Source organism: Eptatretus burgeri, chromosome 10, assembly GCF_056783735.1.
Source record: "Eptatretus burgeri isolate ZD-2024b chromosome 10, Ebu_testis_v1, whole genome shotgun sequence".
Lineage (NCBI taxonomy): Eukaryota > Metazoa > Chordata > Myxini > Myxiniformes > Myxinidae > Eptatretus > Eptatretus burgeri.
In genome coordinates this window covers 64,700,142-64,721,481 of record NC_140970.1, presented here as the reverse complement: position 1 = coordinate 64,721,481, position 21,340 = coordinate 64,700,142, and the positions used below count along the sequence as shown (strand labels likewise).

Genomic DNA, 21,340 nt, shown 5'->3' with positions numbered 1-21,340 from the left:
CATAAGAGATACAAAATAGATTTGATGCATTGGAGAAGGAAAATGGGATTACCTTTGAAACCACAGATGAAACCGGTAAGATCATTAATCATGTGTACAGTATATTTTTACTGCCACAAAGGTGATTGGAACAAGAGAATCAAAGAACAAACCATGGACCCCACTCCAAACACAGAAACGTATGGGAAAGTTATAAATAAAAGGGAATGAAATTAAAAAGGATGTTGACCACGCACCAAAAGCTACAAAAAAAAAGAAACAAGGAAGTAAAGAGAGTGAGCAAGAATATAGACAGCTGGCAGATGTCACAGCACCAATTGGGTGAGGTCTACCTATTGACACAGGACTTGTTACAGTCAGAGGTGAAAGATACCATCAAAAGTCTGAAAAGTGGAAAGGCACCAGGAGTGGACATAAATGCAGATGTGGTCTCAACATCCATTCATTTAAGACAAATTGATTAAGGAAATGTGGAATATAAAGAAGTGATATTAGAAAGGGACCGAACAGAGTGTGGAAACTGGAGAGAAATAACACTGTCACCAATTGCAAGCAAAGTGAAAGACAATGTTGTACAGAATGCAAAATGGCATGGACAGAGTTATTCGGAAAGAACGAGCTGGTTCCGAAGGAAGAGGGTGCAGAGATCAGATCTTCATGCTGCAGATGATCATCGGACAAAGAAACAAATGGAATTCAAGTCTATTTAACTTTCATCAACTTTCAAAAACCATTTGATAGTGTGAGCACAGAATCCACGTGGAAAATACTCAGCCATGATGGAATATCAGAGAAGTTTGTTGATATGATAGCAAAGATCTATGGATTGAAATGTAATGTCATCTGCAGTAACAAGACATCTCCTGCCTTCGAGATCAGTACAAGGGGTTAGATGGGGCTGCATGCTGTCACCATTGCTCTTCCTTCTGGTACTACCATCGGGTATTAAGAAAGACCGCATACGACAATCAATGCGGAATACTGTGGGCTCAAAATGAACAGCAGGAAGAACCGAGTGTTGCAGATGATATTTGCCTCATGTAGACAGGACGGGGTATATTGCGGAAAGTGACTTCTCCAGCATTACACACAAGTGAGACCGAGTCTACAGTTGTGGCCAAAACTATTGGCACCCTTGCACTTTTTTTTTTTTTTTTTCAAATAACTCACAATTTTCTCTAAAAAGAAGTTGAAATTGACAAAAGTACTTGGTCTCCACAATTCTTTATTTCACTGTTAATATTACAGAACCTTTGTTTTTGATTCAGAACTTAATATATCCTTTTAAATCAGAAAATAAAAAGAAATAGCAGTGACTAAATATTTGGAAGCACAGCCTTTGGACAAAATAACTGCAGTCAAGCACTTCCCATAGCCGTGAAAGAAGCTTCCCACAACTTGACTGGCAGTTTGGCCCACTCTTATGCAAACTGCTCCAGTTCTGCCAGATTTGAAGGGTGCCTTCTCCCAACTGCTGTTTTCAGATCTCCCCACAGGTGTTCAATGGAATTTAGATCTGGACTCATTGCTGACCACGTCAGAACAATCCAGCGTTTTGTCTTGAACCAATCCTGGGTGTTTTTGAAGTGTGTTTGGGGTCATTGTCCTGCTGCAAGACCCATGACCTTCGACGGAGACCCAGCTTTCTGACACTGGGTTGAACATTGCGCTCCAAAATGCCTTGGCAATCTCCTGATTTCATGATGCCATCCACACATTCATGGCACCCAGTGCCAGAAGCAGCACAGCAACCCCAAAACATCACTGAACCTCCTAAATGTTTGACTGTAGGGAAGGTGTTATTTTCTTTGGAGGCTTCATTTTGTTTTCTGTAAACAGAGATGATGTGCTTTACCAAAAAATCTCTAATGTCCACAGGACATTTTCCCAGAAGGATTTTGGCTTGTTCAGGTGTGTTTTAGCAAACTCCAATTGGGCTTTCTTATGTTTCTCTCAGCAATTGGGTCCTCTTGGGTCTCCTAACAGGGAACCCCCTTTTCATTGAGTTGGTGACGGATGGTGCGAGTTGAAACTGTCGAACCTTGTGTCTGAAGGTCAGCTCAAATCTGTTTGGCAGTTGATCGAGGTGTTTTCTCCACCATTTGAACAATCCTTCACTGCAACCTTCAATCAAGTTTCCTCTTGCAGCCATGTCCATTGAGGTTGGCTGCTGTGCCATGGGCCTTAAACTTCCTGATAACATTGCGTACGGTGGACACAGGAACATCAAGGTCTCTGGAGATGGACTTGTGGCCTTGAGATTGTGCATGCTTAGCAACAAACTTGTCTGACCTCAGACAATTATCTGGTTTTCTTTCTTTTCTCCATGCTCATTGCAGTACAGTGATACAAAACAGCAGAATGACTCCTTTTTAGGTCATCTCTACTGAGATGACCCAATAAATCCGGACCAAATGTCCATCCGTCCGTCAACAATTTCTTTCCGATCTTGATGAAACTTAGTATGTGGGTGGAGGTCGATGAGTGTTGCACAACGATATAACTTTTGTCCGGGGTCAAGGTCACGAGGTCATGTAAGTTATAAAAATCACCATTTTCAAAACCTATCTCGTCTGCCATTCTACAAGATATTCGGCAACTGTTTATTGATTATGATAGTAAAAAATATCTTGTATCTAACCGGACAGATTTTTGAATTTCCATCCCGTTTGGCCGCCACGTAACCTGGAAGATGGTCAAAAACATCTGCTGGTACAAAGAAAACTTACTTCCGATCTTGATGAAATTTGGTATGTGGGTAGAGGTCGATGAGTGATACCCAACGACATATTTTTTCCCGGATTCAAGGTCAGGGTCACGTTAAGGTCACGAAAGTTGTGAAAGTCGCCATTTTCAAAACCTATCTAGTCTGTCATTTTCGGAGATATCTGGCAACGGTTCATCGATTATATTATGACAGTAAAAAAACATTATGGAGATGACCGTCACCCCCACACAGGGGTAATTTTCTCTGTACAAACTGGTTGAAAGTGATTTTTATATTGTAGGCACCTGCAACTCACCACAGGTGAGTTCAATTCCAAAGTAAAGCAGAATCACCGGCTTGAAATCTAATTATTTCTAAAAGGTGCCAATAATATTGTCCAGGCCATTTTTGGATTTTGGTGTGGAATAAGCTAAGATTTAATAATTTTTTCAGCTTTTTTTGTTTTGTTCCACTGAAAAACAAAAATACATACTGTATGTGGATACCAAAATATTTTTTAACTTCAACACTTTTCTGGTGGAAATGGTGCATTATTTGAAAAAAGTGCAAGGGTAAAAATAGTTTTGACCATTACTGTACATTGTTCATCCAGAGTGCATGAGAATACATACAATGGATGGGTACAGAATCACATGCAACAATTCAAACAATGACGAAGTTGACCATCAATCCAAAATGTGAATTCATCAACACAACTGGAGGGGAGACAGATATTCTACAAATACAAAAAGCAAGATGTGCAATCATTAAGATGAAATAAGCATGGAAATCAAATAGAGCAGAAGAATGAAGCTAAGTATTTTGATGGTAATGTAAAATCAGATGCACTGTGGATGTGAGTCCTGGAAAATCACCACAACAGTACAGCCTGGTGTTGGCTTAATGGTTAGGGTGGCTGCCCTAAGATCTTAGAAACTTGAGTTCACGCCCGTCATGTCACTGAATTAACACCAGGTGGGTTGACAGCCTGTCATCCTTCCGAGGTCAGCAAAGTGAGAACACGCGTGCTGGTAATGGGGCATTGCATCAGTGGTAAAGCTGCGTCCCCAAAAAATGATGCAGCCAAGCAGCTACAGGCTGCGTACGAATACATGAAAAAAAAACCCCATCAGAGTGCACTTGCTTGAGGGTGAAGCTGGGAAGCTGTCCTATATGGTCTGGTATCCAATAGCACCTCTTCAGTGGAATTAAAAGAACTTAACCAAGTTGACGTTGAGTGTAATTTTTTTGCAGGTAAATTCATAATTATTTAACACTTTGGGTTAAAAAAAAAATACGTAGATGTCAGGATGACATTTTTAGGATGATCTTAAGAAATGGCAGGAATCCAATGTTAAGTTGCATTTACTATAACTGGTGAGATTCTTCTTTCATTCATGAAATCGAAGATTATCCTTTTGAACTGACCCTGCTCAGTTTTCCTTTGTGCTCAACATCATAATGTCAAAGCATGTAATAAAGTATATTATACCCGTTGTAAAGTCAGTGCCTGTGCCAACAGAAGCAGCTTTGAGCATCGATGTACTTGATCCACCACCGTTAGAGATTTGCAGTCGCATAGAACTCATTTGTTGCTTTCAAACTCATGGTAGAATGGGCATTTGAGCACATTCTCAGTAACTTCCCAGCAGTGTTGATTGGGAATGCTTCTGGTCATAGATTTTCACCTTTTATGTTGATCCTCAATGGTGGCCACTGAGTATATAATTAATTGCTGCACATAAAATTTAATGCTGTAATTTCATAAACAGTGATTTACACCTCAAGCTTCATTTGATGAAAACATCCTACTCTGAAATTTTTCTTTCTTCCAGGGAATCCTGGCATCTCGCTGGAGGTCTAAGACAGCTGTGATCCTAATGGAGCAGTGAGACAACTGTTCAACCTCAAGTGGGTTCAGAAATAAATGGATTTCTTGGATGGTGGTGATGGTGGTGGTGAGGAAACATCGTTTGTTTGAAATTGTGCATAACTGTTTGTGGTGTGGGTTTAGCTTGTGGGAATTGATAACAATGTTAAAATAAGATGGCAAAAGGTTAACCAACTTGAGTTTGTTTAAATTGTTTTTTTTGGGTTGCTTGGTTATTCCAATCCAACAATAGCAACATTACAGGAAATGGGAATGTGGAAATAAAAAAATAAAATTTAAAAAGAGAAAACTGCAAACAATGCTTTGTCATGAAAGTGAAAAATTAAGATTTATTGAAATAAAAGTACAAAATAATTTGGCAACATTTAAAGGCCATCTTTTCACCTCCAAACTTCAATGAGGATAAACCGTCAGAACTGCATCACGGGAGGGGGGAGGGGGGGCATTCAACGTGGCCATGTTTGCAGTGTCAAGGTATTTTATGCCAATCCTATTTTTTTTCCCAACCCTCATGTCAGTTAAATGGACATTTTCCTATGTACAAGTATTTTGTTTCCAAATTGTTAAATGGTCCTCGTCTGCATTGGCAACCAAGGAAACGCAGTGCCGTATTATACACCCCCACCCCAGCAAATTACCCTTTTGTGCCCTGCAGAGCAGACCTACTCATGGCAAAAAGATATACAAAATATCAAAGAAGTGATATGCACTGAGATGGGGCTGGTTCAGTTGGTACCAGACGAATACCGCTGCAGCAGCAGCTCATGGCACAGGTCACAAACGCGCACAGGCTTTGGGGCAGATGGTAAGGGCAGCTCGTTATCAGAGCAGGTGCTGCAGAAGATCTCTCCACAGTTCCTGCAGTGATGCTGCGCAAAATAAAAGGTGGTTAAAGACCACGTCTGTCGACCGGTGCTCGGTGTGGTAAAGAAGCGCTGTGCCCTTACTTTTCGCCGAGCGATGGAGAATTCCTTCTCGCACAACTTGCAGTTTGTTGCTTCTCTGTCCTTCAACCAAACCTGTCCCTTAACCCAAAGCAATGCTTAGTATTTTAAAAGAAGCATTAACTTCAGTTTCCGACCAATGTCATCAAGAGAGTACATGTATAATATTTGAAAAAGAGAAGATTAATGGGAACCAAATCAAAAATTCGGATTTTCATCATCATTTTAGACATACTTGCAAGCTTACCTGCAATGCCTTATTCACCTCCTTAATGTCTTCCATTTTCAGCTTTGATCTGAACAAAAAAAGAAAGAAAGAAAAAAAAAAACCAAACAGGTTGGAGCACAAGAAAAACCAAAGCAACCACCAGGCAAATCATACAATTTAACAAGTTTTCATTGTGAGCTTTGTTATCATGTACTCGGATTCCGAACCCCTCGAGTATTTTGCTGAATAAGTGCAAATATTTTTAGTGCAACAACTGAGCCCACTTGGTTTAACGTCAACTCTCCGAATAATTAAGATTGCATGCACCAAAATTCCTTCCTATGTAGTTGCAAGGAACAAACTGGTTTCCTTCCAGTACATAAATCTTTGCATGCACATTTTATTCCAAACAAGATCAAAGCTCAGTAAACAAGTGCACATAGGATAAAAAGGCAATGTATCAACAGTCCCAGTGGAATTCAAATGAAAAAAAGGAAAAGAGATGGGAGGGCAAGAAATAAGCAAATCTGCAAGAGGCTTTAATTAGGAAGGATCAGTGATAGAGAGAGGATTGTTGTAGTGCTTCAAGTTAGTCTTGTTGTGGGTTGTTTAATGATCGTAAACTGTCACTGTAGTTTTCAGTAAAGACAGGCACGAAGTGAGGATGCAATGCTCTCACAAAATCTTTATATTTTTGTAATAGACTGGTTTGTGTAAAAGATGATTTGAAAGGAAAGGAAACAGGTGTTGAATAGATGGCCATTGCAGTTCTAGAGGAATTGGACGATGTGGAGGATCTAGTGCTCATCTAAAATATACATTTGTATTCAGGAAAGGACAATGTTGGGGGGGGGGGAAGTCAAAAAAGTAGCTTTCGAAATTGTCACGAAAACTAAACTAAAATTTAATTCTGAACCTCAGGAAGTTCTGATGGAGAAACATTTGTTTATTTAATAATATTGGATAAAAATGCAGGAACCAAGAAAAATTGAAGTTACTATGGATAGAAAGATTTTATCGTGGTCTAATGTGCTGAAAAAAAAAAAAAACATACTGAAGGGAAAGAAAAGATTGTGGGTAGAGATAGGGAATAACTTGGTTAAAGTAAAGTAAACATTTTATGAAACAGATGCAATTTCAGCAATAAGTTGGTTTAAGCAAGCCCTAGGAAGAGCCAACGTATTCATCTCAGGCGTTAATACGAAGGAAGTTTGCTGAAATGAAGATATCTTACAGCCAACGAGACAAACGGCTAGATAATGGGAAAGTTCATGCCGTTCGTCTCGTCGGCTGTAAATAGACATCTCAAATCTGAAATCTTGCAAAACCAGCCATTCCAGTTTTATGTTTTGTTTACACATCATCTTTCAATTACATCCATGGAACGGAGAAGTGGCAAACGGCACTCTTGTGCTTCCGTGAAATTGTGGTAAAAATTTTTTTTAAAGGTTGTGCTGTATAGATTTTAAGCAAAACCCTTAAGACCTTAAATCACTAAACCTAAAACCCTAAACCCTTTAAGAATTCCAATTGTTTGATATTGGCAAAGAATGACATTCTCAAACCAAAGTGTTATATTAGTTTTGATAATGCAGCAAACAGACCAGTTGTCTCACAGAAAGTTTGCCTCAATACAAGCATCATCAAATCCACACTATCGACTGGATCCCAGATCTATTGATATCACATGTTTACAAAGAATTCTGGGGAGAAAAGACAAGGATGATCTTCCATTTTGTCCAGAGGCTGTTTTTGTTTTCAAGGTAAATGCTTATGGAAGAGCTGGAACATTCAACGGATCAGGATGCAACAAAAGGAACAGTGGAGGGGAGAAATACCAACAGCAGGGTTGAAGGACAAAATAGAGGGAGACTTGGACAAATTATGTGGTGAGGAAAGAGGGGTAGGGGAGGATGCATAAGCACTCTCTCCGAAGTAAAAACTGGAATTTGGACATAGGTGGGCTTGCGGTTACCAGGGGGTAGGGAAGAAAATGGCTTTGGATGGCAGATGATCTGAGGTGAACACTGAAGGAAAAAAAAAAAAAAAAAAAAAAAAGCTTGAAGAGAATGTGGAAGTTCGTTCCACAGGTGGGGGGGGGGGTGGGCAAGGAATGAATGGGTGGAGGTGAGAAGTGATCTGGATTTGCAATACAAGCTGACCAGTCATTGTCAATGTATACTCAAATCACACTCAAACTCCAGCTCTTAGGATTGGTTTAGAACAGATTTTTTTAAATGGAATTTTATTGCCATTTACTTTTGGCATTTTCAGAATAAACATCGACCAGCTCAAGAATCAGCTGAAACAAGATGGATAAATTTTCCCCAGAATTCCATGCAAATACATTGTGCCAACATTATGGGTTAAATACATTTAATCTGTCAGAGAAACAAGACACATGCAGGTGAAGTGCCTTTTGTTGTTGACCAAGATTATTTCCCTTTTTACATGCACATCAACCATTGGCCACACCATGCCTGTATTCATACCCTCGACCTTTGGCTTGGATTGTGCAAATACCAAAGGCTAGGGGGATGTTTGAAGAGGAACCCAAAATGTATACAAAGCCCACAGTGTGTAACGAAAAGACTTTTGAGTATGGTGTGCTTTCATTCCATTCTTTGTATGATCTTAGCCTAAAAATGTGGGATTTTTTATTTTTATTTCCCCCCCCCCTCCTTGGATGACCAATCACACAGCTGAAAGGAGTGCCAGGTAGAATACATGGTAATTGTACGACGAGAGTAGTATGGTGCATGAGCATAACAGCCTGGGCTTTACACTGCCCCTTACAAAAGTTATCCACCAGTCTCAACTTGCAAAATGCTTGTTTTTTTAATGCAGGTGGTATTCAAAAAAAAAAAAAAAAAAAAAAAACTACTTGAAAACAACCAATGAAAATAAAGAATCAAAAAACACAAAATGAGAAAATATTTATTTGTTGAAATCATTTAGAGATACATCTATGCAATCATTACAAACAAGTGCATCCAATTAAGTGCCAAAAGTATGCAAATGGGGCTAATGGAAATCTAAAGGCAAATTGAGTGAAATCCATTTTTGTATTTAATATATAAACAGCCCCTTATGCCACCTTCCCTCAAAATGGAAGGTGGCATGGTATGTTAGGCAGTCAGGTGATTTCAAAACAAACATCCAAAAACCAAATAATTATTTGTGGACCACCGTGCAAATGGAACCATTCCATGATGGGCCAAGGACAAAAGGGTATTGTGGGCGAGATTGAAAAAAGCAACCTCACTCGCTAAGCTTCCCTCCAAGCTCCCGGTTGGTGAGTTCTTGTTCAAGATTCACCGAGCGCAACTTCTGTGCTTCTTCTCGCATTCCAGCAAGTTCCTGGGGAGAGAGTTATGGCAGCACTCGTTATGTACGTACAAGAATGGAGAAAGGGCTTTGTGCCTCTGAAAAAGTATGGATACAATTTGACAAGTGTCTCATGTTGCAGGAAATGTTTACTCATTGAATAATATATATAAATATATATATATATATATATATATATATATATATATATTCATAGATACACCTATGAATAAAATATTGTTATCTTTGTGGGGGAAGATGGAAGAATTTAATAGGGAATATAGCATTGTGTGGAGTTGCTTGGTCCGTGGACGTGTAGAAGGCATCTCCATGTGATTAAGTGGAAAACCTGTGAGTTTAAGTGATGTCACCAGCCGTTCCAATACACAAGAGGACGGTGTTGTGTTAATTAGCGAGGGTTTAAGAATAAGCTTCCCCAGTATGTAATCACCCCTCTGTGACTTTACCGATGTCTTTATAACCAAAACCACGAGGAGGAACAAGCAGACGTGCCGAGCAAGCAGAAGCCCCGCCTTCCCTGGTTTCGTGAGAGCAGGCCATGCCCTGGAAGCGGAGGGATGAAGGTTGGTTGAGCATTGTGGGAGGCTTCCGACTATTTCGGACTAGAGATCGGTAGAGCACACAGGCGAGGTCAATGTGAGGAACGCACAAGGCAGAGTTGATTCGGAAGAGAATCAGGAGGCGGGAGTTCAGGGCTTGCGCATTTTTTGGAGAGCCGTGATCAGAGTGGAGGCACATTATATGGAGAGGAGAAAGCGGATGGTGAGCACATGCTGAGGACGACGACACGATCCTTGTATTAGTGTTGCGATTTGGCTCGCGTGGTGAAGCAAGACGCTGGCCTTTGGCTCTTGGGTGAGTTGTGAGAAACGGATCCCGAGTCTCTTGTACGTCATTAGCAGCTGCACTGGGGCTCTGAGCCTTGGTGTTGAGTGCCGCTCGCAGAGTGCCTGGCTTATGTTTTTCCTGCTACCGGCACCATTTGCACATGTCTGCACATGCGAATAGAAGCGCCTCCATTCCAAGTTCCACAAAGACTAGCTCTGGGCCAAGCGAAGTACAAGAATAGTTGAAAGGAAGGGTTTTCTTTTTATTTTGTTTCTCCATTGTCTGCATTCAAGTCTGAGAGGCACCTCAACTTTAGGATTTATTTACTTTATCATTTTTAGGTCATCTCTACTGAGATGATCTAATAAAGCCGGACCAAATGTCCGTCCGTCCATAATTTTTCTTTCCGATCTTGATGAAACTTAGTATGTGGGTAGAGGTCTGAGTGTTGCACAACGATATAACTTTTGTCTGGGTTCAAGGTCACGAGGTCACGCAAGTTATAAAAATCGCCATTTTCAAAACTTATCTAGTCTGCCATTCTACAAGATATTCGGCAACTGTTTATTGATTATGATAGTACAAAATATTATCTTGTATCAAACCGGACAGATTTTAGAATTTCCTTCCCGTTTGATCATCACATGATCTGGAAGATGGCCAAAAAAGCCGATGCGATTCGCAAAGAAGGAAGGAAGGAGAAATGAAATATAAATATAAAACACATTTTTAGCCTTTTATATTTATACATTTTCCACCGAAGGTGCAAAAGTTTCAAAACCCGAAATGTAAACGTCGGCATTTATTTTCAAAATATAATTTCATGCGCGTGCGCCAAAATGCCGAATCATCTTAAAAGGGGCTGTCACACCTTGACGATTTAGCCAGCGTATGCCGATTTTTGAAAAATTTGTCTAAAACGCTGGCACACGTCGAATACGTTATGTGTACGTTAGGTGCACGCTGAAAAACACTACCATAGGTCGTATTACGCTGGTTTAAAACGTACTTTTTGGTTGTCCAAAAAATTTTGCATGCTTGAAATTTTACGACGTACTCGGCGTTTGGCTCACACGTTCCGCTACGCTGGCCATAAGTTGTAGGCACGTTATGCGATCGTTGACACACGTTAATTGTATGTTACTCATAAGTCGAAACATGTGGAGGAAACATAGGTTAGAAATAAGTTTCAGGTACGCGAATGAGTAATGTTTTGTAAGCACGCTACACGAACGTTGTTCACACTTCGCAACACGCAACTTGAAAGTTCCTCATACGTCGAAACACATCAAAGTAATGTTTAGGGTACCCGTGACTTATTTATAACCTATGAATAATGTGCTTGGGAATTATTACTCTATGCATACGCTAGACTATCGTTGGGCATACGTTGTGGACGACTAAAACACGATAAACAATAGTTGGTATAAAACTTATCTATAAGTTATCGAAGCGTTCTTTGTTCATTACTAGTACATTATGCATTTGTCAAAGTCGTTTTTAATACTTTAAAAAGTAAAACAAAAATATTTCATCATGGGAATGAGGAAAAAAAAAATTAGCCGAAAAGAACATCGAACAATGGTGCAAAGAAGTCTCCTATTCGTGGACGATAAGAGGATCCATCATCATCCACACCCTCCCCATCATGCTCACATACTACTACTGACATAGACATACTACTACTACGACTGACATAGACATACTACTACTACTACTACTACTACTACGACTGACAGACATACTACGACTACTATTGTCACGCACACCAACTACTACTAATAGTATTACTACGACTGATACAACTGGCATTGACATCTACTCAACATGGAGTCGAGAACAATGATGGGTTCCTCTTGTGAAGCCCATTTGTATATACCAATTCCCCTTAACTCTGCCAATACGCCATTACACGGTAGATGTAAGTTAGAAACACGTTTAGGAAGTGCTGTGGTCGTCCGGAAGACATCAATCTAATTCGTCTACATACGACAATGTGCGTTTTAGATACATTACAAATAGGTTCATAGCATGTTACTCAAAGGTTAGAAGCACGTTATACTTAGGTTCAAAGCATGCTACACATAGGTTCATAACAAGTTACAAATAGGTTCAATGCACGTTAAACATAGGTGCAGAGCATGCTACTCATAGGTTAAAAGGACGTTACCCATTGGTTGAAAATTAGGTTGCGGGTATGTTAAATATTACCTTGACGCGTTTCGACTTATGAGTAACCTACAAGTAACGTGTGTCCGTCGTGTGTAAACGATCACGGAGCGTGCCAGGAACATATGACAACGCATGCGGAACGTGTTAGCCATACGCCGAGTATGTCATAAAATTTTCAGCATGCTTGAAATTTCACGACGTATTGCACGTATCACGTAATATGACGGCGTACTTCGTTGTTTTTCAGCCTACTCTTAACGTATACACAACTTACCTATACTGTATTTGACGTGCGCCCAGCGTTTGACATTTTTCATAGGTCGGCATACGCTGGCAAAATCGTCAAGGTGTGACTGCGATGTTGACACTTCAAATTCTCAGGTGGTTATGATTTAAATCGGCGTGCGGCAGGTTCTTAACAGGCTACGCCACGAGTTCGCCGGCGATACGTTTAGCGCACTTTGCGCAAGTTAAACTATCGTTGGGCAAAGGTTGTGAACGCCGACAACAGGCTAAGCATTCGTTGGTAAAAGTTATCAATAACACAGCGAAACGTTCTGTGCCCGTTACTAATATGTTATGCATACGACGAACACGTTATGAATACGCCCAAAACTTTAAAAAAAAAAAAAAAAAAAAAAAAAAAAAAAAAAAAATCAAAATTTCAGCGTACGCCAACGTTTTACATACTTTTTATACGGTGCCATTGCTGGCTAAAACGTCAAGGTGTGATAGCCCTAACCAAACTGCGCAGTAGTCTTCGGTCATAACTGATCATTGAGAACTTGTGGTATTATAGAGATGACCGTAACCCCCACACGGGGGTCATTTTTATCATTAACTTTTGAATTATTGTCCTTTGAAAATATTTATGTTCATCAAATGTGTTCATTTTAAGAAACTGTATTTGTAGTGGGGTTCGGGGATAACCCCCCTGTGCATCAGTTTCATTCATTATGCTCCTCCGCCCGTCCGCCATTGCCCCATGCCCGTCCAGCACGTATTTAAATCTGAGGATCAACGCGTCCGCCTCCTATTAATGAGGAACTGTACGGCCGTCTGGGGGCTGTTGGTGTTAACTGCCCGTCACCACAGTTTGGGTCGGGGGGGGGGGGTTAACCTGGGCCGGCCACCCCAGTGTCAATGTTTATATTATATAAAATCCCTTCAGTTCAAAAGTATCACATTCTTACCTGACATGACCTCTGACCTCTTGATGCCAAAATCGAATCAGTTTATCTTTGCATCATAATACAGCATATACTTGTACAAAGTTTGGTCAAAATCCCATCACTAGTTCACAAATTAGCACGATAACATAATTTTTACCGAACTGGGACCTCTGACCTGACAAACTAATCAGTTTATCTTTACATCATAATACAGACTTGTACCGAGTTTGACATGGATACCTACAGCCTTTAAGTTATCACGGTAACTAAAACCCATCACGGACGCATGCACGGAAGGACAGCGGACAAACAAATCCAAAGCATAATGCCTCCGGCGACTGTCAGCTGAGGCATAAAAAAAATACATATATATATATACATACAACGAAAAATTCAAAATCACAAAAACATTACAGTATGATCGAGCAAGGCCAGATATGGTTACAGTATATCCCAAATTTTTTTCAAGTGTACAGTGTGTTCCAGAAGAAAGTCACTTTGTGGAAATGTAAGTTGCATTTTAAAAGTAATACAGTAAAAGACAATCAAGCTGTACAGCAACAGATTTGGCAACTTTTTGGGGATAACCATGGCTATAACTTGGCGAGGCAGTACTTTGAAGAAGAGCGGGCTTACAGGAGAGCCGAGAGGTATGCACACTTGCCTCCACGCCGAGCTGTCTGGGCTGGGTTTGAACCTCAGCCGAGCTTCCCGAACAGTAGTCGGTGTTTTGCATGCAGGGCAAGGCACCGTGTGTGCCGTCCTTCAGACGGACGTTAAAACTGGGCGTCCTGTTTGCTCGCATTAATTGGTGGACGGAAAAGGTCCCACGGTGTCCTCAAAGAGTGGGTGAGCTATCGTCAGCACCATGAACAAATTACAAATTCCTGCTCTAACAAACAGGGGCACTGCATCGGCAGCACAGCCACAACCCCCATCAAATGATGCTGTCCACAGCCATGTGCTGCATAGGAATGAAAACCAACAAGATCGGCAGACACACCAAGGAAAACCCAACAGCTTGGACCAACACAGTAATGTGAAACCCTGCGACCCTCGAACAGAGGCTCACAGGCAGTCTCCTCTCGTCTGAAGATTGTGGTTCACTCTTCCATACGAAACTCAAACTGGATGCCATTTTGCTGACCAACATTTGAAGCCTCAAACTTTTCCCCAAAGTTTTATTGCATCGTGTAGGCTGGTCAATCATCTCATGGCAAACAATAAAATTATGAAAAGTGTGAAGCTATGGGAGGGAAATAGAGCACAGAACAGACCTGCCGTAAGGTATCCATTGCTCGTAGTTCAGCCTGGAGAGCATTTATCTGCTGCCGATCCTTCTGTAGCTCCTGTTGCAATGCTTGCCGCCACTCACGCTCAATCCGAATGTCCGTCTCCAACTGTACCCTGAAACATACCCAATTCAGTCACGCACTCACAAGTCCATCCCAATCACACAAAAACAAATACAAGTACACACCAAATTCCTCCACCTATTGAGAAACCCCACAACATAATTGGAAACACGAAAGCAGGAACTTGCTTCTGGCGGTCGCTCTCATCGAGTCTTTTCTGCAGACAGTCAATTTTCTCTCCACATTCTTGCCGGAGCTTGGTGCCATCATTCAATGCTGAAGTGCGTTCTTTCTCGATGTCATTCAACCTGCAGAGTGGTGAGAAGGGATGGCGTGAGAAAGGGAGAAGGGAGGTGAGGGATATGGCATGGCAAAGGGAGGGGGGGGTGATGGGGTGGGAAAGGGAGGGGAGAGGGGAGATGGTATGGAATGGTTCACACACCCTGTGCATGAGACAATATCTCCCTCTGCTAAACCCAATAATACATTTCACTTGCCCATTTGTCTTTATAAGAGTTAAGGTTTATTTATGCTGGTTCAAGGCCCGATTAGTACATGAAGGTTATCCCGAAGGTTGCATCACCACCCCACCATTGACTCCAGTACCACTGACAAACTTTATTCAAGGGCACATTAATAATTATTTAACATAATTTCCATCCTCTTCTATATCAAAAATCTAGTGGTTAACTAACAATTCAATCCCAACAGAGCAGCCATTTTAATTTCCTCCTTTTAAAAACCGTTTATTTATTTATTTACCTGGAGATCAAGGCTCATGGAAGTCACTAAATGACAGTGGTGACAACTCGGATTTGGAGTGGAGGGATTTGGCATACAATGAAGGATGGAAAAAAAATGGGGAAATTAAAAACACAAAGGCAGCATAAGTTGGGAAATCTAGAGGACAAAGCAAATTAAGTGGGAAGAGTAAACAAGGAGCATGTAAATAGACAAAAGCTGATTGACAAGTCATAACTGGGAAATTACCAGTGAGCAGGAGAGGAGTGAGAAATAAAAAAATCACTGGATTGTCACTAAAATAGTGGAGGGAATGTGATTGGATAGAAATTCCACCATTTGGGGTGGGGGGGGGGAGAGGAAGGTTGAGGGGAGGAAAAATAATGGAGAGTGGCAAATCTGGATTTGGGGAGGGTAATAACTAATAAGGTTTGAGTGCTGAGATGAAAAAGTGTGACCTGATCGGATTTGAAGGATAAATATCTGCGAAGGCAGGTGGGGTGATACCAAAGAAGAAAAAAATATATAAATAAATAAAAAGGTGATAGAAACATGGAAGGTCATGAACCTGTCTGCTGTGAGAGAACAACATACATGTTCACACCAGACTTACTTTCTGCAGTGAGCCTTGCACTTCAGACTCCTGTTGAATCACTCCAATTAGCTCAAGGGCCTTTGATTTCAGAGCTTCCTTTCTTCTAATGTGTCAATGCAGGAGATGTAACTCTTTACCTCTTTCGCAGATACAAAATATCTTCCCGAAGGTAGTTTTTTGCTTTTTGGGTGGGGGGGGGGGTGAGTGGAAGATGTTTAAACTCAAATCTGGTGAATGTGAGGTTATTCACTACCTGGCCAAAAGTATGTGGACACCTGCTCATCCAACATCTCATGGGCATTAATATGGAGTTGGTCCCCCTTTGCTGCTATAACAGCCTCCACTCTTCTGGGAAGTCTTTCCACTACATGTTAGAGCATTGCTGCGGGGATTTGCTTCCATTCAGCCACAAGAGCATTAGTGAGGTCGGGCACTGATGTTGGGCAATTAGGTCTGGCTCACAATCAGCGTTGCAATTCATCCCAAAGGTATTCGATGGGGTTGAGGACAGGGCTCTGTGCAGGCCAGTCAAGTTCTTCTACGTTGATCTCGATAAACCATTTCTGTATGGACCTCGCTTTGTGCATGGGGGCATTGTAATGCTGAAACAGGAAAGGGCCTTCCCCAAACTGTTGCCACAAAGTGGGAAGCACAGAATCATCTAGAATGTCATTGTATGCTGTAGCGTTAAGATTTCCCTTCACTGGAACGAAGGGGGGGGGGGGCGAGCCCAAACCATGAAAAACAGCCCCAAACCATTATTCCTCCTCCAATAAACTTTACAGTTTGCACTATACATTCGGGCAAGTAGCGTTCTCCTGGCATCCGCCAATCCCAGATTCGTCCGTCGGACTGCCAGATGGTGAAGCGTGATTCATCACTCCAGTGAATGTTTTTCCACTGCTCCAGAGTACAATGGTGGTGAGCTTTACACCACTCCAACTGACACTTGGCATTGCGCGTGTTGATTTGTTAGCTACTCAGGATTGTGTGCAGCTACTCGGCCATGGAAACCCATTTCATGAAGCTCTCGACGAACAGTGCTTGTGCTGATGTTGCTTCCAGTTAGTGTGGAACTCAAGAGCGAGTGTTTCACCAGACAGATGATTTTTCCACGCGACGTGCTTCGGCACTCGGCGGTCCCATTCTGTGAGCTTGTGTGGCCTACCACTTCGAGGCTGAGCTGTTGTTGCTCCGAGATGTTTCCACTTCATAATAACAACACTTACAGTTGACCAGGGTAGCTCTAACAGGGCAGAAATTTGACAAACTGACTTGTTGGAAAGGTGGCATCCGATGACAGTAGCACGTTGAAAGTCACTGAGCTCTTCAGTATGGCCCATTCTACTGTCAATGTTTGTCTTTGGAGATTGCAAGGTTGTGTGCTCGATTTTATACACCTGTCAGCAATAGGTGGCTGAAATAACTGAATCCACTAATGAGAATGGGTGTCAGCAAACTTTTGGCCATGCAGTATACTTTCCTATGTATCTCAAACACAGGTCATACCAAGACTTCAACAACTTGGAGAGAATGTGTTGCTTGTGGTGAAGAGCATTTTCGGGGAGGAGGATGGTATCATTTGGAAGCAATGGATGTTTTTATTCGCTTTTTTTTTTTTACACAATGTAGGTTTGCAGGCATCTGGTGGAAGACCTGCCTCAATGCAATCCATCTTGCACATTCCCTTTGTTCATCCGACAAAGGTTGATAACCATTGTTTTATAGCTCTGCAGTGTGAACAAGGGTTTTGGAAGAATTGCAAAATTTCTTCTGAACTGCCATTAAGGCAACAAGATTTTTGATGTCCTCTCTACCGATTGTGTTCTGCCACAGCCACATCCTTGGTACTTAATATCAATTCGATTCCCAAAACCAAAAAAAATTTATATTCATCAAAAATATGTAAATAATGACATGGAATAATTTTGCAATCACTTAGATTTTTTTTACTGAAAAACAAAGAAAAAAAAAAAAAAAAAAAAAAAAAAAAACACATGACAAGGAGGATTGCAGACCTTTTGGGATGACTCTCATCTCTGGAATCACAAAGCCAAATAAAGGGATACTACTAGTGGATCGAGGATCAGCACCAACCGTTTTGGGAACAAACTTTACCTTTGCTCATAGTCGTGGAGGCTCGCATCAAGTTTTGTGTTCTTCTCTTCCAACGCAGTAACCAACTCGTTTTTCTGTTTCAGTTGTGCATCCAGACCCTGAGTTAAAGAACATTATTGAAGCCTTGGCACTCATATTTACAAGGATGATCACCGAGACGTGCAATGAGAAGCCATCTCACGGAACGAACAAGAATCCAATGTTGTGAAAAATGGATTTGCTACATTTACCATATCAATGCATCCTTTAATATAATGCAATATTTTTAAAGCACTTGCAGAGATGTGATGGAAAGAAAGCTCAAACTCGTCATAATCGTGTACAAAACTGTACATACTTCAAAAGCACGGACACATGCGCACCCTTCATCATGAAAAGAAAGCTCTCAGAACTGGTCATTGTAGTGAAACAGATTAAAAGTCCCAACAGCTGATCCTCTAATTTTTCTGATTATTATCAATTTGCTCTTGTATTGATAACTGGCAACATGACTACATGACTACAATGGTCGACTGGTGATACTAAATGATAAAGGTTAGGGTTGGTGCTACAATTAAGTTACTGCACTATACTTTCAAAAAAAAATAATAATAAAACACGATTCCTGAAACTCCAACATACCGTAAATAGAGAGTTCATCGAACACAACACCCCGCACAGTGTTGCTTCAATTTTAACAATCGTTAACAACCTATGACTGTCATAGGTGCCCATTATAACGTCCTTAAAAGCAGTAAGTTTCCCGTTTGGAATTATTTTCAACTTTGTTTAACTGCCAGGTAGGTAGACAGAGTTCAAAATAAATAAATTAAAAAAATAAAAAATAAACTCACTCCCCTCTGCACATGTGCAATCAGGACAAATTCAAGGACAAAGCACTGTTAAACATCAGAATTGTGTTCAAAATGCAATTCAACTTAAATAAGTTGTTTCTCGATCATAAACTGAAGAGAGATAGACAGACGTGGACTGGAACCAATTGCTTCACCCCGCTTTTCGCTTCGCATGCGTGGAGTAAACATTAAAAGGAAGATGAGCTTTCCCACAGTCAAAAAGGTGTCCCAGATCTCCTTAGAAACCAGCTGCCAGTCAGATAGGCCTTCACCTTAATGAAAAGAAAACTGAATTTACCTCTGTCAACACGCTGTGTGTCACCAACCATTCAATCTAAATCTGGTATGAGCATAAAACCTGTAAGAGACTAAGTACCTGGGTTCATACATAATGGACTCAGCAAAATACTTTGATTATGAAAAGGGATGGCCTGGACAGTCTGTAACAAATTCGACAAAATCTGGATCAGACTTGCCAGAGAAGTCAAAAGGAAAACCTCTTCAGGGCTACTGTTGAAAGCATACTTTTGTATGGTTCTGAAACGTGGACTGGGAGTGCAAAAACGCAAAAGCATACAAACACGAACCTCCATATGTGCATCAAACACATCTTGGAGGAATCATGCCATGCTTAATGATATTTGTGGTAACCTCCCAGTGAGGTCTCGCACAACTAGCAAATGAAGGGTTCAATTCACAGGTCAATGTTTTAGCACCCAGGAGCAGGTGATTTCATCCCTCATCCTTTGGAAGCTCAAACTATGAACATTGAAGCATGGTGGGAAGTTGTCCTACCCTGACATTATTGTCTGAGACACAGGCATTCAAGCCAGCGATCTTCCGACGGTAATGGCCGATAGGGATGTCTGGAAGGGGGTTGTAAAGTCTGTCTTGGCCACAGCCGCAAAATAACAAGGAAGAAGACAAGGAACAAACAAATAAAAGATCAAACATAGTACTGTGAGACACCGACATTCGCGCTTCATAAAATGTGACCTGCGTCCACATTCGCAGCCCTGTGCTTCGTGTATTCACGGGTTCGCATTTTTTTCTGACACGCTTCTACATTAACAGGTGTGTTGGTGAGATTTTTGATTTTTTCCCTTATGAATCACGAACTGCCGGGAACCTATTCCCCTTTTTCCCATTTAAACAATGCCCCGACATTCGCGGCATTTTCAGGAACGTATCCCCCCACGGATGTTGGAGTCCGACAGGCTTCACTTGTACATCTTAAACCTCAAGCATATCTGAGCAGGTTTTGCTCGAGTGGCGTTCATTTCAGAATTTGCGCTTAAATGGTACGACAGCATCACATCTTCAAGAGCTCATATATTTGATCATTTCAATGGAATCGACCAAAACTATTTTATGGTTGGTTTCAAGGTGGCCCGATTCAGCATGCCACAGGGGCAACCTGTGCGATGTTAACTTGCTGAGCCACATCGTTGATTTTAGGGGAATGTTTCTTCACACAAACTTTTATTTATTTTGTTCAGGTGAACATTAGTCCACCCAATTTGTGTGAACATTAGTATGAGCTTGCTTGACTGAACACAAAATGTAGGCTAACTGTTTGGGGGAGCAAACTTTTGGTCACTGAACATTTTTCTTGAATGGACACAAGGTGTACACAAAAAAAAAATTAATATCATGCAACACTCAAGACCACCCCTCCCCAACCTCCCCAACACCCTTTAATGTAATTTTCTTTTGGATTATTTGCATCAATATTGACCAGTTTTGAGGCACAACAGTGGGTTTCCACCAAATGATTTGTCTTGCGTGTCTGAAGAAAAATAATTTCGAATTTATTTTAAACCTTGACCTGGGTGGGATCATTTCCCAATGTAGAATGCTTTTCTTTACCTGCAAATCGTGCACAAGGTCCAGATTGATCTCCTTCACTTCCTGAAGCTGGTGCCGAAGGGAGACGAGCACATCCTGCTTTTCATGTACGTCTTGCTCCAAAAGTCGCATGGCCATCTCCATCTCCTGCTTCATGGAAATCTGCAGCTCCAGCTCTTTCTCCACATCCTGCCAAGTGTGCCAGTGCATACAATGTCACAATGTGTAGGTTACTGTACATTTTCTTTTTTGCCTTTTCCTTACAATCCAATCTGAACACCTACCAGACGCATCTGGGATTCCTCACGGAGCTGCAATCGGGCCTCACTGTACAGTTCATCGAGGCCCTGACGTGATTCCTTGTACGTCTGAAGTTCTGTGTCCACATCCAGCTTGCTGGCCTGTTACAGGTTACAGGTTTTCAGTTTCCCATTTCCTCTCTCACCGATTCAAGCAGTCATCAAACTTTGTCAGCATAATGTCTTTAAACTCTGCTCAAGCCATTTAAGTTTACTTCCAACTCCATTCATTTTGTTCAGCCCAGAGAAAAGTAGACTTCTCAAAACAATCATGTGATGGC

The 21,340-nt window shown here is 41.2% G+C and overlaps 2 protein-coding genes across 11 annotated transcripts in view; one reads left to right on the top strand and one right to left on the bottom strand.

Moving 5' to 3' along the window:
- Positions 1-4,897, top strand: part of LOC147018725 (heterogeneous nuclear ribonucleoprotein H-like) — a 47,887-nt gene extending 42,990 nt beyond the window's left edge. The window contains exon 12 of the mRNA XM_085898742.1: positions 4,543-4,897. Within this exon, the coding sequence (XP_085754868.1) occupies positions 4,543-4,571 (29 nt within the window). The 3' untranslated portion in view covers positions 4,572-4,897. The remainder of the gene's footprint in view (positions 1-4,542) is intronic.
- A 2-nt stretch (positions 4,898-4,899) lies between these two features.
- Positions 4,900-21,340, bottom strand: part of LOC147018724 (RUN and FYVE domain-containing protein 2-like) — a 78,283-nt gene continuing 61,842 nt past the window's right edge. For 6 of the 10 annotated variants that reach the window (XM_085898731.1, XM_085898738.1, XM_085898737.1 and 3 more), the window contains 8 exons: positions 21,045-21,161; positions 20,782-20,949; positions 18,080-18,177; positions 14,814-14,933; positions 14,548-14,677; positions 9,016-9,110; positions 5,790-5,838; positions 4,900-5,623 (listed from right to left, as the gene is read on the bottom strand). In XM_085898731.1, coding sequence (XP_085754857.1) covers positions 5,324-5,623; positions 5,790-5,838; positions 9,016-9,110; positions 14,548-14,677; positions 14,814-14,933; positions 18,080-18,177; positions 20,782-20,949; positions 21,045-21,161 — 1,077 coding nt within the window. In that variant the 3' untranslated portion in view covers positions 4,900-5,323. The remainder of the gene's footprint in view (positions 5,624-5,789; positions 5,839-9,015; positions 9,111-14,547; positions 14,678-14,813; positions 14,934-18,079; positions 18,178-20,781; positions 20,950-21,044; positions 21,162-21,340) is intronic. The other 4 variants (XM_085898734.1, XM_085898740.1, XM_085898736.1 and 1 more) reach the window with 3 other exon arrangements.